The sequence below is a fragment of the Mytilus californianus genome, unplaced genomic scaffold, assembly GCF_021869535.1.
Source record: "Mytilus californianus isolate M0D057914Y unplaced genomic scaffold, xbMytCali1.0.p SCAF_1, whole genome shotgun sequence".
Lineage (NCBI taxonomy): Eukaryota > Metazoa > Mollusca > Bivalvia > Mytilida > Mytilidae > Mytilus > Mytilus californianus.
The window spans coordinates 121,309,068-121,326,983 of record NW_026262581.1 but is presented as its reverse complement, the minus strand read 5'-3'; the positions used below and the strand labels follow the sequence as shown (position 1 = coordinate 121,326,983).

General features: G+C 32.2%; 2 protein-coding genes across 3 annotated transcripts in view; both read right to left on the bottom strand.

Annotated features, from left to right (window-relative positions):
* LOC127712071 (von Willebrand factor D and EGF domain-containing protein-like) overlaps nt 1-11,618 on the bottom strand; it is a 36,969-nt gene extending 25,351 nt beyond the window's left edge. Inside the window, exons 1-4 of the mRNA XM_052218269.1 lie at nt 11,232-11,618; nt 8,921-9,070; nt 6,864-7,076; nt 5,795-6,006 (exon numbers count right to left, since the gene is read on the bottom strand). Coding sequence (XP_052074229.1) covers nt 5,795-6,006; nt 6,864-7,076; nt 8,921-9,031 — 536 coding nt within the window. The 5' untranslated portion in view covers nt 9,032-9,070; nt 11,232-11,618. The remainder of the gene's footprint in view (nt 1-5,794; nt 6,007-6,863; nt 7,077-8,920; nt 9,071-11,231) is intronic.
* LOC127711615 (von Willebrand factor D and EGF domain-containing protein-like) overlaps nt 1-17,916 on the bottom strand; it is a 252,338-nt gene that overhangs the window by 94,043 nt on the left and 140,379 nt on the right. The window lies entirely within an intron of this gene.

The window sequence follows — 17,916 nt, the reverse complement described above, 5'->3', positions numbered from 1 at the left end:
CCTGCTTGATGTACAAACTGTTACAACGGGATTATTTTGTTTTTCATTCCCAGGTAACAATTGTTCATCAGAAGGACAATACTGTGTACTGTCTGACAGACTACACTGAGCAGTATAAAACTGGTCGTCTGCTGTTCCTGCTTGTTTCTCACAAATACAATAGGTTCCTGTCGTCACGTTTGCATTTGAGTTGTCGTTTTTAATTTCAATTTCAATGCTGGGTTCCTCGGAAAGAAAATGAGGATTTGGTATGAAGAGCTGTTCTTTCGGAGTTGAAGTAGGATGAATCCTGAAAACAATCACATTCAACATAATATATATTTATATCATAAGACGTATATGCAACATTTTTTTTAAGTTATAACTTTCTATATTAGTAACTTTCACATGCATTACATGTTAACTATAATATAAGCCTCAATTGTTTTCATTTTTTTTGTCAGTCTCTGAAGGCAATATAAGCCTTGATGTCAGTATGCATGTTTTAAGGGCATACGATACAGTTACAAAGATAATGATGTAGCTAACGAAAATTTAAACAATTCTTTTTTTAAATCGTGACAATGATATAAGAATTAATAATTTCAGAGAGTTGTACTTATATAAAGAAGATATTCAAAAGGTTTTGACAAAAAATTGCTTCTGTATATCTTTTGAAACAAAATAGTATGATATGTCTGTTCATGGGATAGAAATGTAAAAAATAAATTGAGTAAATATCTGTAAAAGTAGCCCATGAAAGTATATTTTTCATAACGTAATTGAGTTGACTAGGTGCAAAAAGGATTGTGTTCGTCAAGAAATCACCTTGGGATCAAAACTGCATCGTATGTCCTTATACCATTTGAATGAAAAATTATACCATTTGAATAAAAAAATATTGCATTTAAATGAAAAATTATACCATTAAAATAAAAAATATTGCATATAAATGAAAAAATATACCATTTAAATGAAAAAATATACCATACAAATGAAAAAATATTGCATATAAATGAAAAAATATTGCATATAAATGAAAAAATATTGCATATAAATGAAAAAATATTGCATATAAATGAAAAAATATACCAATTAAATGAAAAATTTTGCATTTAAATGAAAAATATCAAATTTTTGCAACCAATACCATGCCATATTCACCAGCTAATTCTCTTCCTATAAAAAGTTATCAGGTTTTTTTTTATAAAAAGAACTACACACAAAATTATGACTTTTCATGATAAAATAAACTGAAGACCTCAATTGTATCATATTTTCATGAGTTTACAAAATAATTTTATTAGTTTAAAGGTAGATTCATGGAATACCGCCATCTTGGATTGTACAATCGCAGTACACAATCGGTCTAGATCTTTGCCCAAATCTGCAAGTTTGGAGACAGACAGGCAATTTATATGTTAGACTGTTTATTCAATGAAAGAAAACTTGGTGATTTATTGCATTATTCAAAATGTTTAAATAAATACCAAATAATTGTGTTTTTAGAATTATTTTTTCAACTTGGCCATTTAAGGGGAGATAACTCTTTTAGTAAAAAAATTATACTGGACTGATAGGAAAAATTTTAATTGTTTACTTGTAGTAAGAAAACAAGTTCGGTGACACCATTTTTTCTTTTTATTTCCTTAAAGCATATTATAAAACCTATCTTCTCATATTTTATTTTAAAATTCTATCTCATAGATTTCTTTTAATGCACACAAATGTGTTTTTTCATGAACAATCTAAGCAAATTTGTGCAATTTCGTACGACCCGTAGCTTGAAAAATAGCACGGTTACTCATACTTTTTATTATATTTTTGGAAAAAGCATAGAAAAATCTTTATTTTGGCAAAGTATAAAAAAAATCTATCTGAGGAAATATATACCTATGATCTACCTTAAGACATTTTTTTAAATACACGACCGTCTTACACGTTTACATAAAAGTAGTTTACTGATGCTAAAATCGCATAAATCAATTTAGGAGATACATATCAAGTTAGAAAACTAAACTGATGGAATCTCATGAATTCCAAAAGGGATCGGGTACGTCGAGAGCTGCTAAGCGTCCTCTTCTATAAATAAGTGTACATACTAGTATTTTAATTCGAATATTTAGTTAGATGAATTGAAAATAAGAAACAACGTTTATATTGTATTTGCCTTCAAACTTGGTGTGTAACATTTGTAATTGTTATGAAAATGTATAATTTTTACGACAACCTCTATAACCTCTATAGTCAAAATAATTAATGAAAGGGAATCGCTAAGGAACCATGTGAAAAAGTTAAAGGGACTCGAAACAATTTTCCATTATATTGCTATTTTGCAATATTTTGTAAATTAGCTAAGATTTATGAAAAATCACATAATAAAAAACAGGTTGGATGAATGAATAAATACATCATTTTTATTTGAAGACCATAAGGTTATCAAAACAATCTATATACACAAGATATGCAACATAAGATATAAGTGCATTATCGGCAAAAATAAATACATATTTACTGCGTTTCTTTATGAGAAAATGAGAAATTGGGATTTTTTTTTTTTCGTAAAATATTATATATTTTTTCCAATAGGTAGCCTTTCGCACAGTTATTTTCATTTTCATTTTGAGGTCGTCATCATTGGAACTTGTATGCAAGCTCATTATGACGGTTGCAATTATTTCCTTTACACAGTATCAACCCCATCTTAATAGTCTTACGATCTAATTGCCTTACAGTGAAAGTGTCGTTAACGTCATCATCGTAATCCAAGGAGTCATTGTCCAAAACAACATCATCGGTATCTGTAATGCTACGTCGAGTTCTATGCGACAACGATCTTCTCTGCCTGCTTGATGTACAAACTGTTAGAACTGGATTATTTTGTTTTTCATTCCCAGGTAACAATTGTTCATCAGAAGGACAATACTGTGTACTGTCTGACAGACTACACTGAGCAGTATAAAACTGGTCGTCTGCTGTTCCTGCTTGTTTCTCACAAATACAATAGGTTCCTGTCGTCACGTTTGCATTTGAGTTGTCGTTTTTAATTTCAATTTCAATGCTGGGTTCCTCGGAAAGAAAATGAGGATTTGGTATGAAGAGCTGTTCTTTCGGAGTTGAAGTAGGATGAATCCTGAAAACAATCACATTCAACATAATATATATTTATATCATAAGACGTATATGCAACATTTTTTTTAAGTTATAACTTTCTATATTAGTAACTTTCACATGCATTACATGTTAACTATAATATAAGCCTCAATTGTTTTCATTTTTTTTGTCAGTCTCTGAAGGCAATATAAGCCTTGATGTCAGTATGCATGTTTTAAGGGCATACGATACAGTTACAAAGATAATGATGTAGCTAACGAAAATTTAAACAATTCTTTTTTTAAATCGTGACAATGATATAAGAATTAATAATTTCAGAGAGTTGTACTTATATAAAGAAGATATTCAAAAGGTTTTGACAAAAAATTGCTTCTGTATATCTTTTGAAACAAAATAGTATGATATGTCTGTTCATGGGATAGAAATGTAAAAAATAAATTGAGTAAATATCTGTAAAAGTAGCCCATGAAAGTATATTTTTCATAACGTAATTGAGTTGACTAGGTGCAAAAAGGATTGTGTTCGTCAAGAAATCACCTTGGGATCAAAACTGCATCGTATGTCCTTATAATATTATCCCCTTATACTATTTTATAATTCCCTAGTTAATATGATAGTGAAATTTATAAGAATATTTTGAAATGTTGTGTTCAACATCTAAAATTCGAATTTTTATATACTTTTTTTCTTGATAAAACACAAAATAATAACATTAACGTTAAAAATGTAATTGCACAAACTGCACATTTCGAAAATAAATATCTCTTTAGTGATGTTTAACGCCAAGGGAGTAATTAGATTAAAGCTTTCATCAATATTAATTTGAGAACAAAATATTTTATTATAAAATTTGATTTTCTTATGAAAAATGACAACGTAAATACATGTAATGTAATGTTATTTTTTGAATGCTTTATGATAGGCTTTTCATTCTGCGATTTGTAATAAATAATTTTTCATAGAAATTAAAATTTATTTCTATGATTATCGCCATACTGTCTCGCCTGCTTGACTGTCCATTAATTTTATGTTTTAGATATAAAGCTTTACCACAAGTGTCACATAAACTTAACATTATCCAAGAAAATGAGGTCAAGGTCAGATAAACTAAACCGAAAATACATGTACACCTTACAATCATTCCATACACCAAATATAGTTGACCTACTATTTATAGTTTCTAAGAAACAAACTTAATCAGGAAAACTTAACATTGACCAATGAACCATGAAAATGAGGTCAAGATCAGATGAACCATGCCAGACAGACATGTACACCTTACAATCAATCTATGCATTAAATATAGTTGACCTATTGTTTATAGTATCTAAGAAACAAACTTAACCATGAAAACATAACATTGACCAATGAACCATGAAAATTAGGTCAAGGTCAGATGATACCTGCCAGACAGACATATACACCTTACAATCATTCCATACAACAAACATAGTTGACATATTGCTTATAGTATCTAAGAAAACAAAGTTAACCATGAAAACTTAAAATTAACCAATGAGTCATGAAAATGAGGTCAAGGTCAGATGATACCTGCCAGACATACCTATGCACCTTACAATCATTCCATACACCAAATATAGTTGACCTGTTGCTTATAGTTTAAGAAAAACAGACCAAAACACAAAAACTTAACACTGAGCAATGAACCGTGAAAATGAGGTCAAGGTCAAATAAAATCTACCAGACTGACATGTACATCGTACAATATTTCCGTACACCAAATATAATTGACCTATTGCATATAGTATTAGAAATAAAGACCAAAACACAAAAACTTAACTTTAACCACTGAACTATGAAAATGAGGTCAAGGGTAGATGACACCTGCCAGTATGACATGTACATCTTACAATCATTCCATACACCAAATATAGTTGACATATTGCTTATAGTATCTAATATATGGACTTGGCCACGAAAACTTAACCATGTTCACTGATCCATGAAATGAGGTCGAGGTCAGATGTAAACTGTCTGATAAGCATGAGGACCTTGCAAGGTACGCATATACTAAATAAAGTTATCCTATTACTCATAATAAGAGAGAAATTAATATGACAAAAAATCTGAACTTTTTTTTCAAGTAGTCACTGAACCATGACAATGAGGTCAAGGGCCATGTCATATGACAGACGGAACTTCATAACATAAGACATCTAAATACAAAGAATGAAGCATCCAGGTCTTCCACCTTCTAAAATATAAAGCTTTAAGAAGTTAGTTAACGCCGCCGCCGCCGCCACCAGATCACGATCCCTATGCCGGGCTTTCTGCGACAGAAATCGCAGGCTCGACAATAATCACTTCCAGTTATTCGGAATTGCATAGCAACGTGTCCCATCAACCCAACGTGCAGTTCAAATGTGCCTTAATGTGGGCAACAACTTTTTCATAGAAATACAGTTCAACATGTGTTTTGTGATGCGACTATTAATTGCATGCTAATTTTTAGAACGTTCTATTTTTTTTTTTTGTTCCATAGATTGGATTCCGTCAGAACAGTCCCCCAAAGGAGACTGACAACGAACATGGACCGTTCATCATCGCGTCAATAGTTATCTTCCTTGAAAATATCTAGACTCCCTACCTTCTATATTTTACAGATCAAATTTGGTTGAAGACATGTTTTACATACTAGTATATCAAGTATTCTGACTTGTCATCAAAACATTGCACCTACTTCCAAGAACGGGCAAACTCCTGATCGTTGTTTATAGATCCTTGTTCACGGTGAAAAAAATCATCAGATGGGTCTTTAATGGCACTTGGAACTCCACAAAGACCTCTTGCTTCATTTATGTCATAAATGGAGGGCTTAACAGATACCATTGTGATGAAACGTGAATAAGTAGACACGGTAAATTTGATTTCCGTTCCTATGGGTAATGTGACCTAAATGAAATTGTGATATAATTTTAGAAATAAAATACAAATTCACAGTGCAAAAGTCTTACTCTTGGATTTCATTGAAAGAATTGAAAATTGCATTTTTGGCACCAACTTTTGGTACACAACTTACTTCTCTATTGGCTGAATAATTTGTCTTATTACTCCATAGGCCAAGGTTGACGTTCAACAGTTTGTCTGTTCTTAAATTCTTTTGATTTTGATGTTTTCAAAATATTTTGTATATTTGACATCACAAGAGGTATAAAACTAAATAAACTACAAGAATAGTTCATGTCCGGAAATATGACAGTTATTTTTAGAGTTTATATAGCATTATTATATATCTTTAGTCTGATCTTGGATTCACTCTAGTATCATTTATTACATAGATGGTGTTACCATACAAGGTCATTTACCCACTGAGCACTAGAAGTATACCTTTAGCAAATATTCAAAGAGACTTCTGCATATATCAAATGAACAACCGAATGTGTCTATCTATAATAATGTGTAAAGAATTTTAAGAATTAAGAATTAAAAATATGTTTCCCAAAGTTACTTTACTATAAACATATTGAATCATAAATATATTGCACACTTACAAAAGCGGTAGGGATACTTCGCTAAAGAGTAGCACTCTTGTCACACGTTTTATTTAATTATAGGATTTTTGAAATCAGGTTCACTTGAGTCACAAAAGCAAGTGACTTTTATGAGAAAGGTTGATATTGACAATTGGGAAACAGCCCTTATAATAATATTTTCGTGATTTTACAATTAAAGAAATGTGTTTTCATTCATTCATTTGTCTTTGTTTTCTGCGATAATCTATATATTGTAAAAAAAGAAATCGAAATTACCGTGTAACTATTACCGCTACTGACAACTGACAAATCACTATCAACACATGTTCGGATTTCAGTTATAGGCTGATCTAGTAGGTATTTTTCTGTTCGTGAAATCTTTTTGCATGTCCTCAGTACAAACAAAGACTGTCTGCTCCTGATAGCTATTCCACAGTGGCATGCAGATCCAGCCCAACCAAATCCACAGTTGGTGAACAAAGCATGTACCTACATATATTCAAAATACCTAATACTTGAAAAATGTAGGATCTTCGTCATCCATAAATGCTTGATACATGTACGTTTTATGCACATGTCCGTTAAGGCGGAAATGGAAAATATTAATTGATTACACCTAACTTAGTTGCTTACTGGAAATGAATTTCATCCTGACAAAGGAAAAGGTAAAATAAAATAAGACAGTAGATTGTTTTAAAAGCAGGAAGAGCCAATAAAGCATTAAATTTTAAGTACTATGTTTACCATGGTTCTTACGAATTAACATATCTAAACAAACGAATCCGAAAGAGTAAGACACGTGGTATATATAATTTGTTATATAGATAAAATGATTGACAGCTTGAACTGATATTAGCCAATGACCTCGGTACGAATTTATCCAATGAGATGGCGGCTCCGCAAGTCATTATTGTATTTGAATTACAATGGCGGTCTGGTACACATGCAGATTTGTAACCAGCAGATGGGGAAGGGGAACAAACTAAGCAACCATTATGAGTGGAACATGTAAAAACTGTATGCATTATCCATATTTGCAGTTTCATATATGGTTAAACCACACCTCCTTCTTAATCCATCTCTGACAAGGATATTAAGCATTATTCTAATGATTGTAAGTTTTGTTTTATTGTTAATTTTCAAGATATTGTACAATCATTTTTATTCCACACTTTGTTCATTTCATTCGAAAAAGTGCGTAAATTTACCTTATAACTTTTCGTATTAACGGTTTTTGTAGGGTTTGTTAATGGTTCTCATTTAAAATCATATTTCTCTAATTCTTCGTCAATTTATCCCTTTCTGCACCCATTGTATAAAAAAAATTTAATCAACGTGTGGTTCGTTTGATCTCAGTTCTTCATTGGTTAAAATCCGATTATGACGTCAAATTTCCTTGTTTCCTCTGAATTTCCTATTGTGACGGCATGAAAAAAGGCGACCATGCCTGATGACGTCACATAGAAAGAACACACCTTTTTGCAGATCATTCGTAAAGAAGGAATAAATTTGCCCGCGTGTTGTTTGAAAATCATTAGAGAAACAGATTCCACCACCAAATCTCGTGTAATACGATATTTATCCACTCGAGACAGTTAAATTTTAAATATTTAAAACGCTCGGCGAGCCTCGCGTTTTAAGTTTGAAAATTAAACTGTCTCGAGTGGATAAATATCGTATCACACTCGATGCAGTGGTAGAATCTATATGTATACAAATTCTCGAGAAGCGGCAAAACACATTTATAAGAACTATTACCAAAAACTAAAGACAACAAATATATTACAAAAGTTGTTTCTCTCTATAATTAGTTCCTTAATAGTTGAGAGGCTGATATATTTCAGAAAATGGGGTGGAGCTTCAGCCATGAAATAACATCAAAATGAACATGTTATACTATAGCTATAAGCTCCGCCTTTTTTCCTCTTAGATTCTAGTTGTGTTTCATGTTTAGTTATCAAAGTATGGTACACCATCAAATTGCAGTTAATAGACCATGGTTTTCCCTCAACACACTTTTTAAGCAAATTATTTCATTTTAACATCAAAAGTAAAAATGCAATTTATATCACAACACGTAGTTTATACCATTTTTTACTTTCAAAGCATATCTGAAAATCTTGTTAAATAACATGACGTCAAACAAACGTTTGCGTGAATTTGAAAGTAGCTGTTAGGGAAAGCGGACACTCTTTTTACTAATAAATTGTACTATTGGATAAAAGACTGGTTACTTTTGTATTACTCAAAACCTTGAAAGTGTCTGGTCGTAATGTACACTGGGAATACCTGCACCACAACATAAATTAAGCAAAGCGAATAAAACGTCTTACCCAATAAGGTCCTCTATCATTTCTATAAATTACATGCTCGCCAATATCCATGTAATGATATGCTCTACCATCAAATGTTGTGATATGAGGGTCATTGTAAGACTGGCACATTCTGCTCGTCAAAGCAGAGTCTTTGTCTATAACAGTTAACTGTGATAAAGAAGAAACAAATAAGCTAGACACAAAAAGAACTACATTCTTCAAATCGGTTGTATCGCTCACTAACTGACAGAAATTGGCTATTCCAATGCATTTTAAAATACCTTACATTTATTTTTAAACTATATAATGAAGGCAAATCGAATAAAAATTACGAAAGTTACGAATTTGAGTTCAAAATATCATTTCATCTGCTATTGGACTCCTTTGTTAGTTCCCAGATTTCGATGAATTACGATGTTTTAGCATATATCCTGTCGTTAAAACGCAATTCATTTGGCCCAGACCTACATAAATTGTTTGGGATTCCTTAAATTACAGAATTTTAATTTTTGAAAACAAGTTATAATGACTGAAGACTTGAAGCACTTTCTGACCATTTTTTTTTACAATAAAATGTTTTCCTGTTGAATTATTTAAAGAACCCTTCTGGACAGCAAAAGACAACGGATTATAGTAAATCCTATACACAATAAATACATGAAGTAGGAACTGCTGAATTGTCTTGGTCACTGGAGATAATACGAGGGTTTGGGGCTTTACTATTTCAAAGTCTTTACTTTTATTTTAATTTTTACTCTAACATGTCTAATGTGTTTTATAAAAGTATAACCTGCTCATCCTTCTGATTGTTTTATTCACGTGTTCATATTATTAATATGAATATTAAGTAAATCAGCTGAATTTTGGTTGCAATAGATACACTGATAAACGAAAAAAGAACTATCAAATTAAATTGACTACAACCTATTATCAAAAATATGCATGCATTTTATTTGTCAGGTATACCATAGAAATTTCGTTGAGAAAGTTAAAAAAAAAACTTTGGCACTCATATATGTACCACATCTTCTTATTTATACTTGAAAGAATAAGTCTAATTCGGTAGGTCACATTCGGGGAAAAGGGGAAAGGATTGTAATTACAACATTTGGAACGTATCCGCTATCATCTGTGGAACGGATATTTCATAACGGTCAACCAGCTCGTGATTGCGTCCGTAAAATTTACGAAGGGATGATTTCAACTTCACCACTTGGAACTCTTGGTTTAATAGCTTCCATGTGAGCAGCAACCTTCTATCAAGGAAATCATGATAGGAAATACAAGCCCTGGAATATCGTATCAACTTGGAGATATATACTCCGTATGCATGCGCTGCTGGAATGTTGAAAGTAAGTTTACAAATTAAAATTCAACAGATATATCCTCTTTTATATTTTACTGACAAATACATTCCGTATTCAGGGGATATGTCCCCTTTGATGAAAAAGAAAACATTGTTGTCATGTTTATAGACATGCATATGCCAAATTTCGTCTTTGGCATCTGTTTCAAAATGATATTTTCTGTGCATAATTGAAAATTGCTCTTTTCGGATAATATAATTTCTCTAATTCTTTGACAATTTATACCTTTCTGCACTCATTGTATAAAAAAATTTAATCAACGTGTGGTTGCCGGTGATCTCAGAAGATGATTGGATGAATTTAAGGGTCATAACCTTTATCAGCTCAAAAAATGCTAACAGGTGTTAATGAAATTGACAACTTTGTGAAATGTGGAAGGCACTCGAAGGGGGTTTTGGTTTAACAAAAAATGAAAATGTATTTTTTAATCATTAGAGAAACAGATTCTTACATAGTTACTCGTGAATTATAGGATTTATCCAATCTCGATAGTTAAATTATAAATTTTAAAGTCCTCGCCAAGGCTCAGACTTTAAAATTGATAATTTAACTATCTCGATTGGATAAATCCGATAATCCACTGGTATCAATGTAAGAATCTATATTTATCGCTATTTTACGAAATTTTCCTTTGATCTTACTGACTGATAATTTCCTTTCTCAGCACAGTAGAGTGATATGAAAAATTATCGCTAGAAACTAAGGGAGCACGTGGCGTTGTCAGTGAAATTGACAATGTCATCATAGGTAAAATAGCGATAAACAGATTATCATTGGTCATCTCAACTCGATTGCTTTTCGCACTTTCGCTGTACCAGCTCAAGCGAGAAAATCAATCTCGTTGAGATGATCAACGATAATCTATAAATATTTATTACAGACAAATCATTTAGTGGCTTAATTTACACTTATAACTAAAATAGAGATAAAATTATACTGTAAATAGTAATGACAGTACATACCTTGATATCGGGAATCTTGATGTTTTGCCAAATATAATTGACATCAGATACAGATGTAGCCGAGAATCTGATGACGGTTGATCGGTCTTGGTGATTGTAGAGACCATCGCTGAAACCATAGACTTGTAAACGTTTTTTCTCCTTCCAATCAAGATGTCCTACTTTAATTCCACAGAAATTTGTTCTGAAGACAACGTCTCTATTGACGATGTTATTTTTACAACGAACAGGTTCATCGTTGTCATACTGAGGTTGGTATATATAAAAATTCTGATAGCAAGTGGATAGTATGTCAGGATGTGATGCTATACATCCAATAGGAACTGTTGAAGTGAAATCTATGTTTACGTGTTCACCTTCTATTACATTATACTTATATTTCTCAGGCTAAAAAGGAGATGATGCAAAACAAAAATAAATGATATTCAGTGCTACGATATGTTTTTTCCTTCTTTTGAAATTTATAAACACAATTGTTTTACGTATGAAGCAACTGGTTCATAAATTCTGCAACATTACTTAAAGTCTGTCAGATCAACAGATTAGGTTCACGCAAAGATTTAGTTCCACAATTCCAAGAGTTTATACCAAAGGCATAGATTGCCTTAAGATTGCATTAGCCAGATTTGGCACAACCTGAAAGTTATTTAACTGTTAATGCTATCCGTCTTTTAATTGATTTCTCATTCTTTCTGTTTTGATTCGAGCGCAACTGCCGAATATTTTTTAGACGAGTTCTAAATTCTATTGCTAATATCTATGATGAATCTTTACACCCACTGGGTCGATGCCACTGGTGTTGGACGTTCCGTATAGAGAGTATTGACAGCTAGTTATCCAGCGCTCGTGTGCTAACCCTTAATAACATTGAAGAGATTATTTTATAGAAATTTCCTTATACATATTAAAAACAATTTTAAAAATTTTCGACACACTCAGGTTTTTCTACAGCCTCAGCCAGATTTGGCACAACTTTTTTGAATGCTTGGTGTTTATAGCTCATTAAGTTTGTTGATGGTTTGTCGTTCCTATTGTTGTAATTCTAGAGCCACTGCATGATGAGTATTAGGAAGACGAAATATGCTTCAGGTGTACTAAGTTATAAGACTTGTATATTTGAATTTTTACAAACATTCGCTCGATGCAACTGCAGGTGGATGTTCGTCCATCCGCGAGTATATCATCAATGCTTATGTGGGAACATGATATATCAATGATCACAGGCATTTCCTATAAATAATTTAGCCACCCTACTGTTTTGATTCGTACATCTTTCATGAGTCTTGAGTAGACAAAACACAAGTTTGACATACTAAATCATAACCCTGGCATAGTTGATGAATGTTGATAAAATCGTCAGGTTCTGAAAATTTTATATTCATTTTTATGTTTATTATTTTAACTGAAATAAAAATTATTTATAACAACATATTTAAAAATACAAAAAAGAAGCGGAAATCGTTTTAATAATTCAACTTACATAAAAGCCTGCCTTGTATACTGTACTTTTGTGAAATGGACCTGGTAAAGATCCTACACTGTATCTTATCCGTACAGAGCATGTTACCTACAAGAAACAGGCAAATATGATTGTCCATTTAAGGCAATTACAAAATATACCGGTATTTCCTGCTAAGAGTTAAAAAAACCGGGTTTTTTTTTCTCTCAGATTGAATTAATTGGTACGACTATTAGTCTTAATGCTAGAAAGTACAGTGTAGTTTGTTATCCACACTTTTCATTCTTTATCTTGTATCATGCGGCCATGTGAAATTTGAAAATGGACATAATCCAATTCATATGCCTCGCGATTTTGCGAGTGCTTTTGTTAACAATATGCATTTTAAATACATGTCTATCTTTCCGTTATAATTAAAGCTGATAAAGATTTTAACTGCTGGAAATAGAATTTTTACAATTTACACAATGAATATATGAGAGAGATTCGTAATATCTTCAACATGATAGTGTTTAATTTTTATAGTGTTAACGTACATTCATATTCATCTGATATTTTTCTTTCCAGTCATCGTCCTTCAAGATTGTACCGCTTATGTTACTGTTCGGAATACTTTTATAGACCGTCACAGTATTCCCATTAATATACCAGTAAATATCATAGACAAAGGAGTCTTGTGGTCCAACCTCGAAGCTACATTGAAACGCTGAAGATAAACTCGGTGTCGTTTCGTAATTTGTAACATTGTAAACGGGTCCCTCTACCAATATGACTTCTACGACAGGATAGGCCGTTGCATTTGGAAACGATGCTGAAAAATATATGATAAAACACTTATACCTAAAAGGCTAGATACTTAAACAAATGTTAGACTATCTCTGTTGTGCCCAACACATGTTTCTGTAAGTAGATGTAATACATATAAAACACTTATGAGATATATGATATCATATATTGTACTAAAGGTACATGATTAAAAGCTGGAAGAGTATGATCTATTTATAAGTTAAAATTTGGGTTTGAACTAGCTTTCAGTTACTGCGCGTAATTTTAGGTTTTTTTTTTTCTTGTTACATTTTTTTTGGACTTTCAGTTATTCATTTTTATTTTTTTTTTACTTTCAGTTATTTTTACAGTTTGTTCTTATGTTGTGTTGTTACATTACAGTCCCAGGATTGGGGAGGAAAAGGCACTTACAAACATTTAAAACCCTGCCACTTTCTTCATTTATAATTTCGATGCCACGAGTATGTGTTTGTCACTATCCAATGGACGTTAAACACCAATCAATCATCGATGATATCCGTTGCAAAATATAATGCCTCTGAACTTCTCAAATCAAAGATTGACCACTGCCCAATCTGAATAATTGATTATCCGGAACAAAAAATTAACCAATCATACAGATTATGTCCTAAATTTGTAATTTGAGGAAGGATGAAGACTGTAATATCATATAATTTTATATGGATATGTGCATCTTTATCAATATTTGTTACCTAGCATATTATTTAGATTATTATATGTTAATTATTTGAAGTATTCTTCTAGTTGGCTATCAGGTAATTTTGAAATGAATAATTGTGTTGTTATTGTGTTTGTTTGTGTGTTGTCTTGTTTTAAATGTAATTAAGAGTACCTTGTTGTGTGGAGAGAACTTCCAATTGCTTAGCCTTTTGTCTAATCTAATTCAATTTATTTGAATAAACTATTGTTTACACTAAGTGTTATCAATACTTCGGTACTCACCTAATCTGTAATAACTATATACTTACAAGAACATCCAGGATAATAACCAGATTCTGAGGACAAACCATCAGCACAAAGCACAGGTCCACTTCCTTGAAAATTATTAATAATAAAAAAAGTTGAATTTAATCACGAATTAAAACTATAATCGGTAAATTTAATTTTAAAACAGGCTTAATTTCTGTTTAATGTTTAAAAACAATGATATTTATTATTTTAAATTCCAACAATGCCCCGAGGGTCTGCAACTGAATATCGAAAAAATATATATACCGGTAAATGGTTGAAAAGGGGGCGTTTCAAAGGATGTATTTTTTAGTCATATTTTAGACTCAGATGTAATTAGTAGTACAGATGATTTCAACATAATGAAAATATAGGATGTTTTCCTGAGGCATGGTATACAAATCCTTATAATGTTCTTATACCGTTTTGTCAGGAATATCAAAATAGAAATAAAATAACAAAAACCTCATTTTGTTCATTAAGTTACCGAAGCAGTAAGCCGAATTTGTTGTGGTATTTGGAAGGTGATAAACATAAAATCCTTGTGAGCAGTTAACAATTTCTATAGCAATCTTCTCCTCACAGATACCATCGACAGTTTCTAAACATGCCTCTCGGGTCACGTTCACTTCATCTATGTCAGGTAAAGAACCTATAACAATAAAGAGGAAAATAATTTCTCTCCTCTATATGTTTTATTTTGTATTAAAGTATGGTTACCTCCGAAAGACCACAGTCATGTTGACATTGATTTTTTGAAAGTAAATAACTTACACTTAGGCCACACCAAATTAATTTCTAGTTCATCGGTTTCTTTCCTTAAATAAATGGAGAATGTGTCTATGGGTCACAGATGCCCCCGCTTGTAAAAACGCATGAGTCAACTTCCACATACAGGTGCAGGATTCAGGTAATTAAGACTGTTTTGTGATTATAAGCATAAGTTTCACAACATTTGGTTGAGGCAAACTAAAGTTAGAGAAAGGAAACGACAGATTTAGCCATTTTTTCATTTATAAAGGGGCATAACTCATGAACGGTAAAAGTGACACCACCCAATTTCGAACTTGATCTGTGTTTTGTGGTAATATGCATTGTGTATAAGTTTTATAATATTTGGTTGAGGCAAACTAAAGTTGGAGAACGGAAACAAATTTTGGGGATGGTCGGGACGGAGAGACGGGACAGACGGGACGGACGGGATAGACGGGACGGACGGACGGACATGGGTAACACTTAATGCTACAGCGGGGGCATAAAAATGGTAGCGAGCGAGCGATTTTTTTTTCGAAGTTTGATTTTTGGCAGGCGAAAGTATTTTTTTCTAGCGAGTGATATTATTTTTGAAATATTAAAAACATAAAATCTATGAAAAGCATTTTATGCAAGCGAGCGATCAGAAATTTACACAGATTTGGTGCTTTATGTTTTTATACATCTCATATCCTACCTAGCTCTTATATTACCCTACTATGCTTTCAATTTGTTCTCAGACACCCTGTTGAATATTTTCACAACATTTCCAGTACAAAAATGGTTATTAACAAGGGTTCTAGTGTTAGAGTTGAAGTCGAAAGTTTTACGCGTGCAATAATGATTCCATTGACAGTTATGGAATTTATGTGTCACAGATGAGCAACACGAAGGGTGCTACAAGTTGAACAGAATCTGTTTGCCTTTCCGGAGCTCCTGAAATCGTCGGTTTGTTTCTGCAATTGTATTGTCGGTTTTATTCGATTTATGTTTGTATCGATCATTTTGTTTCTCTTGCGTGTTTTGGATAATGTGTCCATTAACATATAAACAATAGTAAACTAAAATAAACTAACTGTTTAACCTGTAGCCGGTTGTACGAACGTGTCATTAGCCTAATGGGTCATTAAGTCTTCATATGATGCATTAGGCTAATGAAGACTTAATGACTCATTAGACTAAAGACACGGTCGTACAACCGGCTGCAGAACAATAATGATTTATTATTACTGTCCAAATAAAAAGTGCGCCCCAATAATATAAAATATTGATATGCCACTTTTCTAAACTTGTACAGCAATTCATTTGAACACAATTGTAGAATCGTTTGTTTGCTTTTTGTTTGAAAAATTTCCAAGTAGTCTGAACATAGTAAACTTTCATTGCCAACATTCATGGTGATACGAAGTACATTTGTAGGTGCATTTTGTGTTTTGAACAGGGAATACTTTAGTTCCGGCGTGTGCATGCGGTCGATAAAATCAACTCGTCCTGTCATGGATTGTTTTATAAATTATTCAAAAAGGGTAAAATAAACTGCCGGAAGACATTTCCTTCTCAACAGATGTATACCTTAACAAGTTTCTCAAAAGGATTAGCACATTGTGTGCATATATCAGATGAACTATTGACTTGAACAAACAACATTGTTTGTTCACATGACACACAATTACAATTGGTTCTGTTACAGTACAAACGTTGTATGAAGGTTTTCGAATACTCAGTGTATCTTTGGTGTTTGCGACGTCCGATTTAAACAACATGCGCCCAATTATTGTAACGTCCTCTTGAAATTCTTTTAAACGTTTATTCCTTTTGTGTTATTGTTAGATTCCGCACAAAAGCTGTGAAAAAATATTGTTACATAGGTCGTATATGACATACACACAGAATACAGACATCAAGGGGGTTATTTAGAAATTGAGTCATAGTTGACAGAAAATGTACCTGATTCTGTGTAGTAGGCAAAAAAGAAAAGATTCTGTCTTTAAAATTCAAAAATGTACAAGTTATTAGCATTTTTAGCTCACCTGGCCTAAACTTGGCCACAATCATCATTGGGGTATCTAGTTTAAAAAAATGTGTCCGATGACCCCGCCTGCCAACCAAGATGGCTGACATGGCTAAAAATAGAACATAGGGGTAAAATGCAAGTTTTGTCTAGTATTTTGAAAACCGTTATAAAAAGAGAAAATCTGACAGGGCCAAAAATGTTAAGAATGATGAGCTCTACCAATTGTTTATTTACGTCAAAACTATCAGACGACTTCTTATAGGAGTTTTTTCCCTTAAATGACAAATTTTACCTTTTTTTGTTCATTTTTGCCTATTATCTTGAAAACTATAATAGATAGAGAGAAACTTATAATAACAATATTGATCAGCATGATAAGTTCTACAAATAAGTCTGCTTTGTCCAAATCGTCAGTCGACTTCTCATTAGAGTTATAGCCCTTTGATGACGATTTTTACCATTTTTTTTTTGCGTTTTTGCCTTATATCTTAAAATTTATAATAGATAGATAGAAACTTGAATAAGCAAAAATGATCAGCAAGACAAGATCTATAATTCAGACTATACGAAAACAGTCGTTCAACGACTCCTTATTGGAATTATTGCCCTTTGATGACGATTTTTACATTTTTTTTTGGGTTTTTGCCTTATATGTTAAAAATTATTATAGATAAATAGACGCTTTAATCACAAAAACAAGGCAA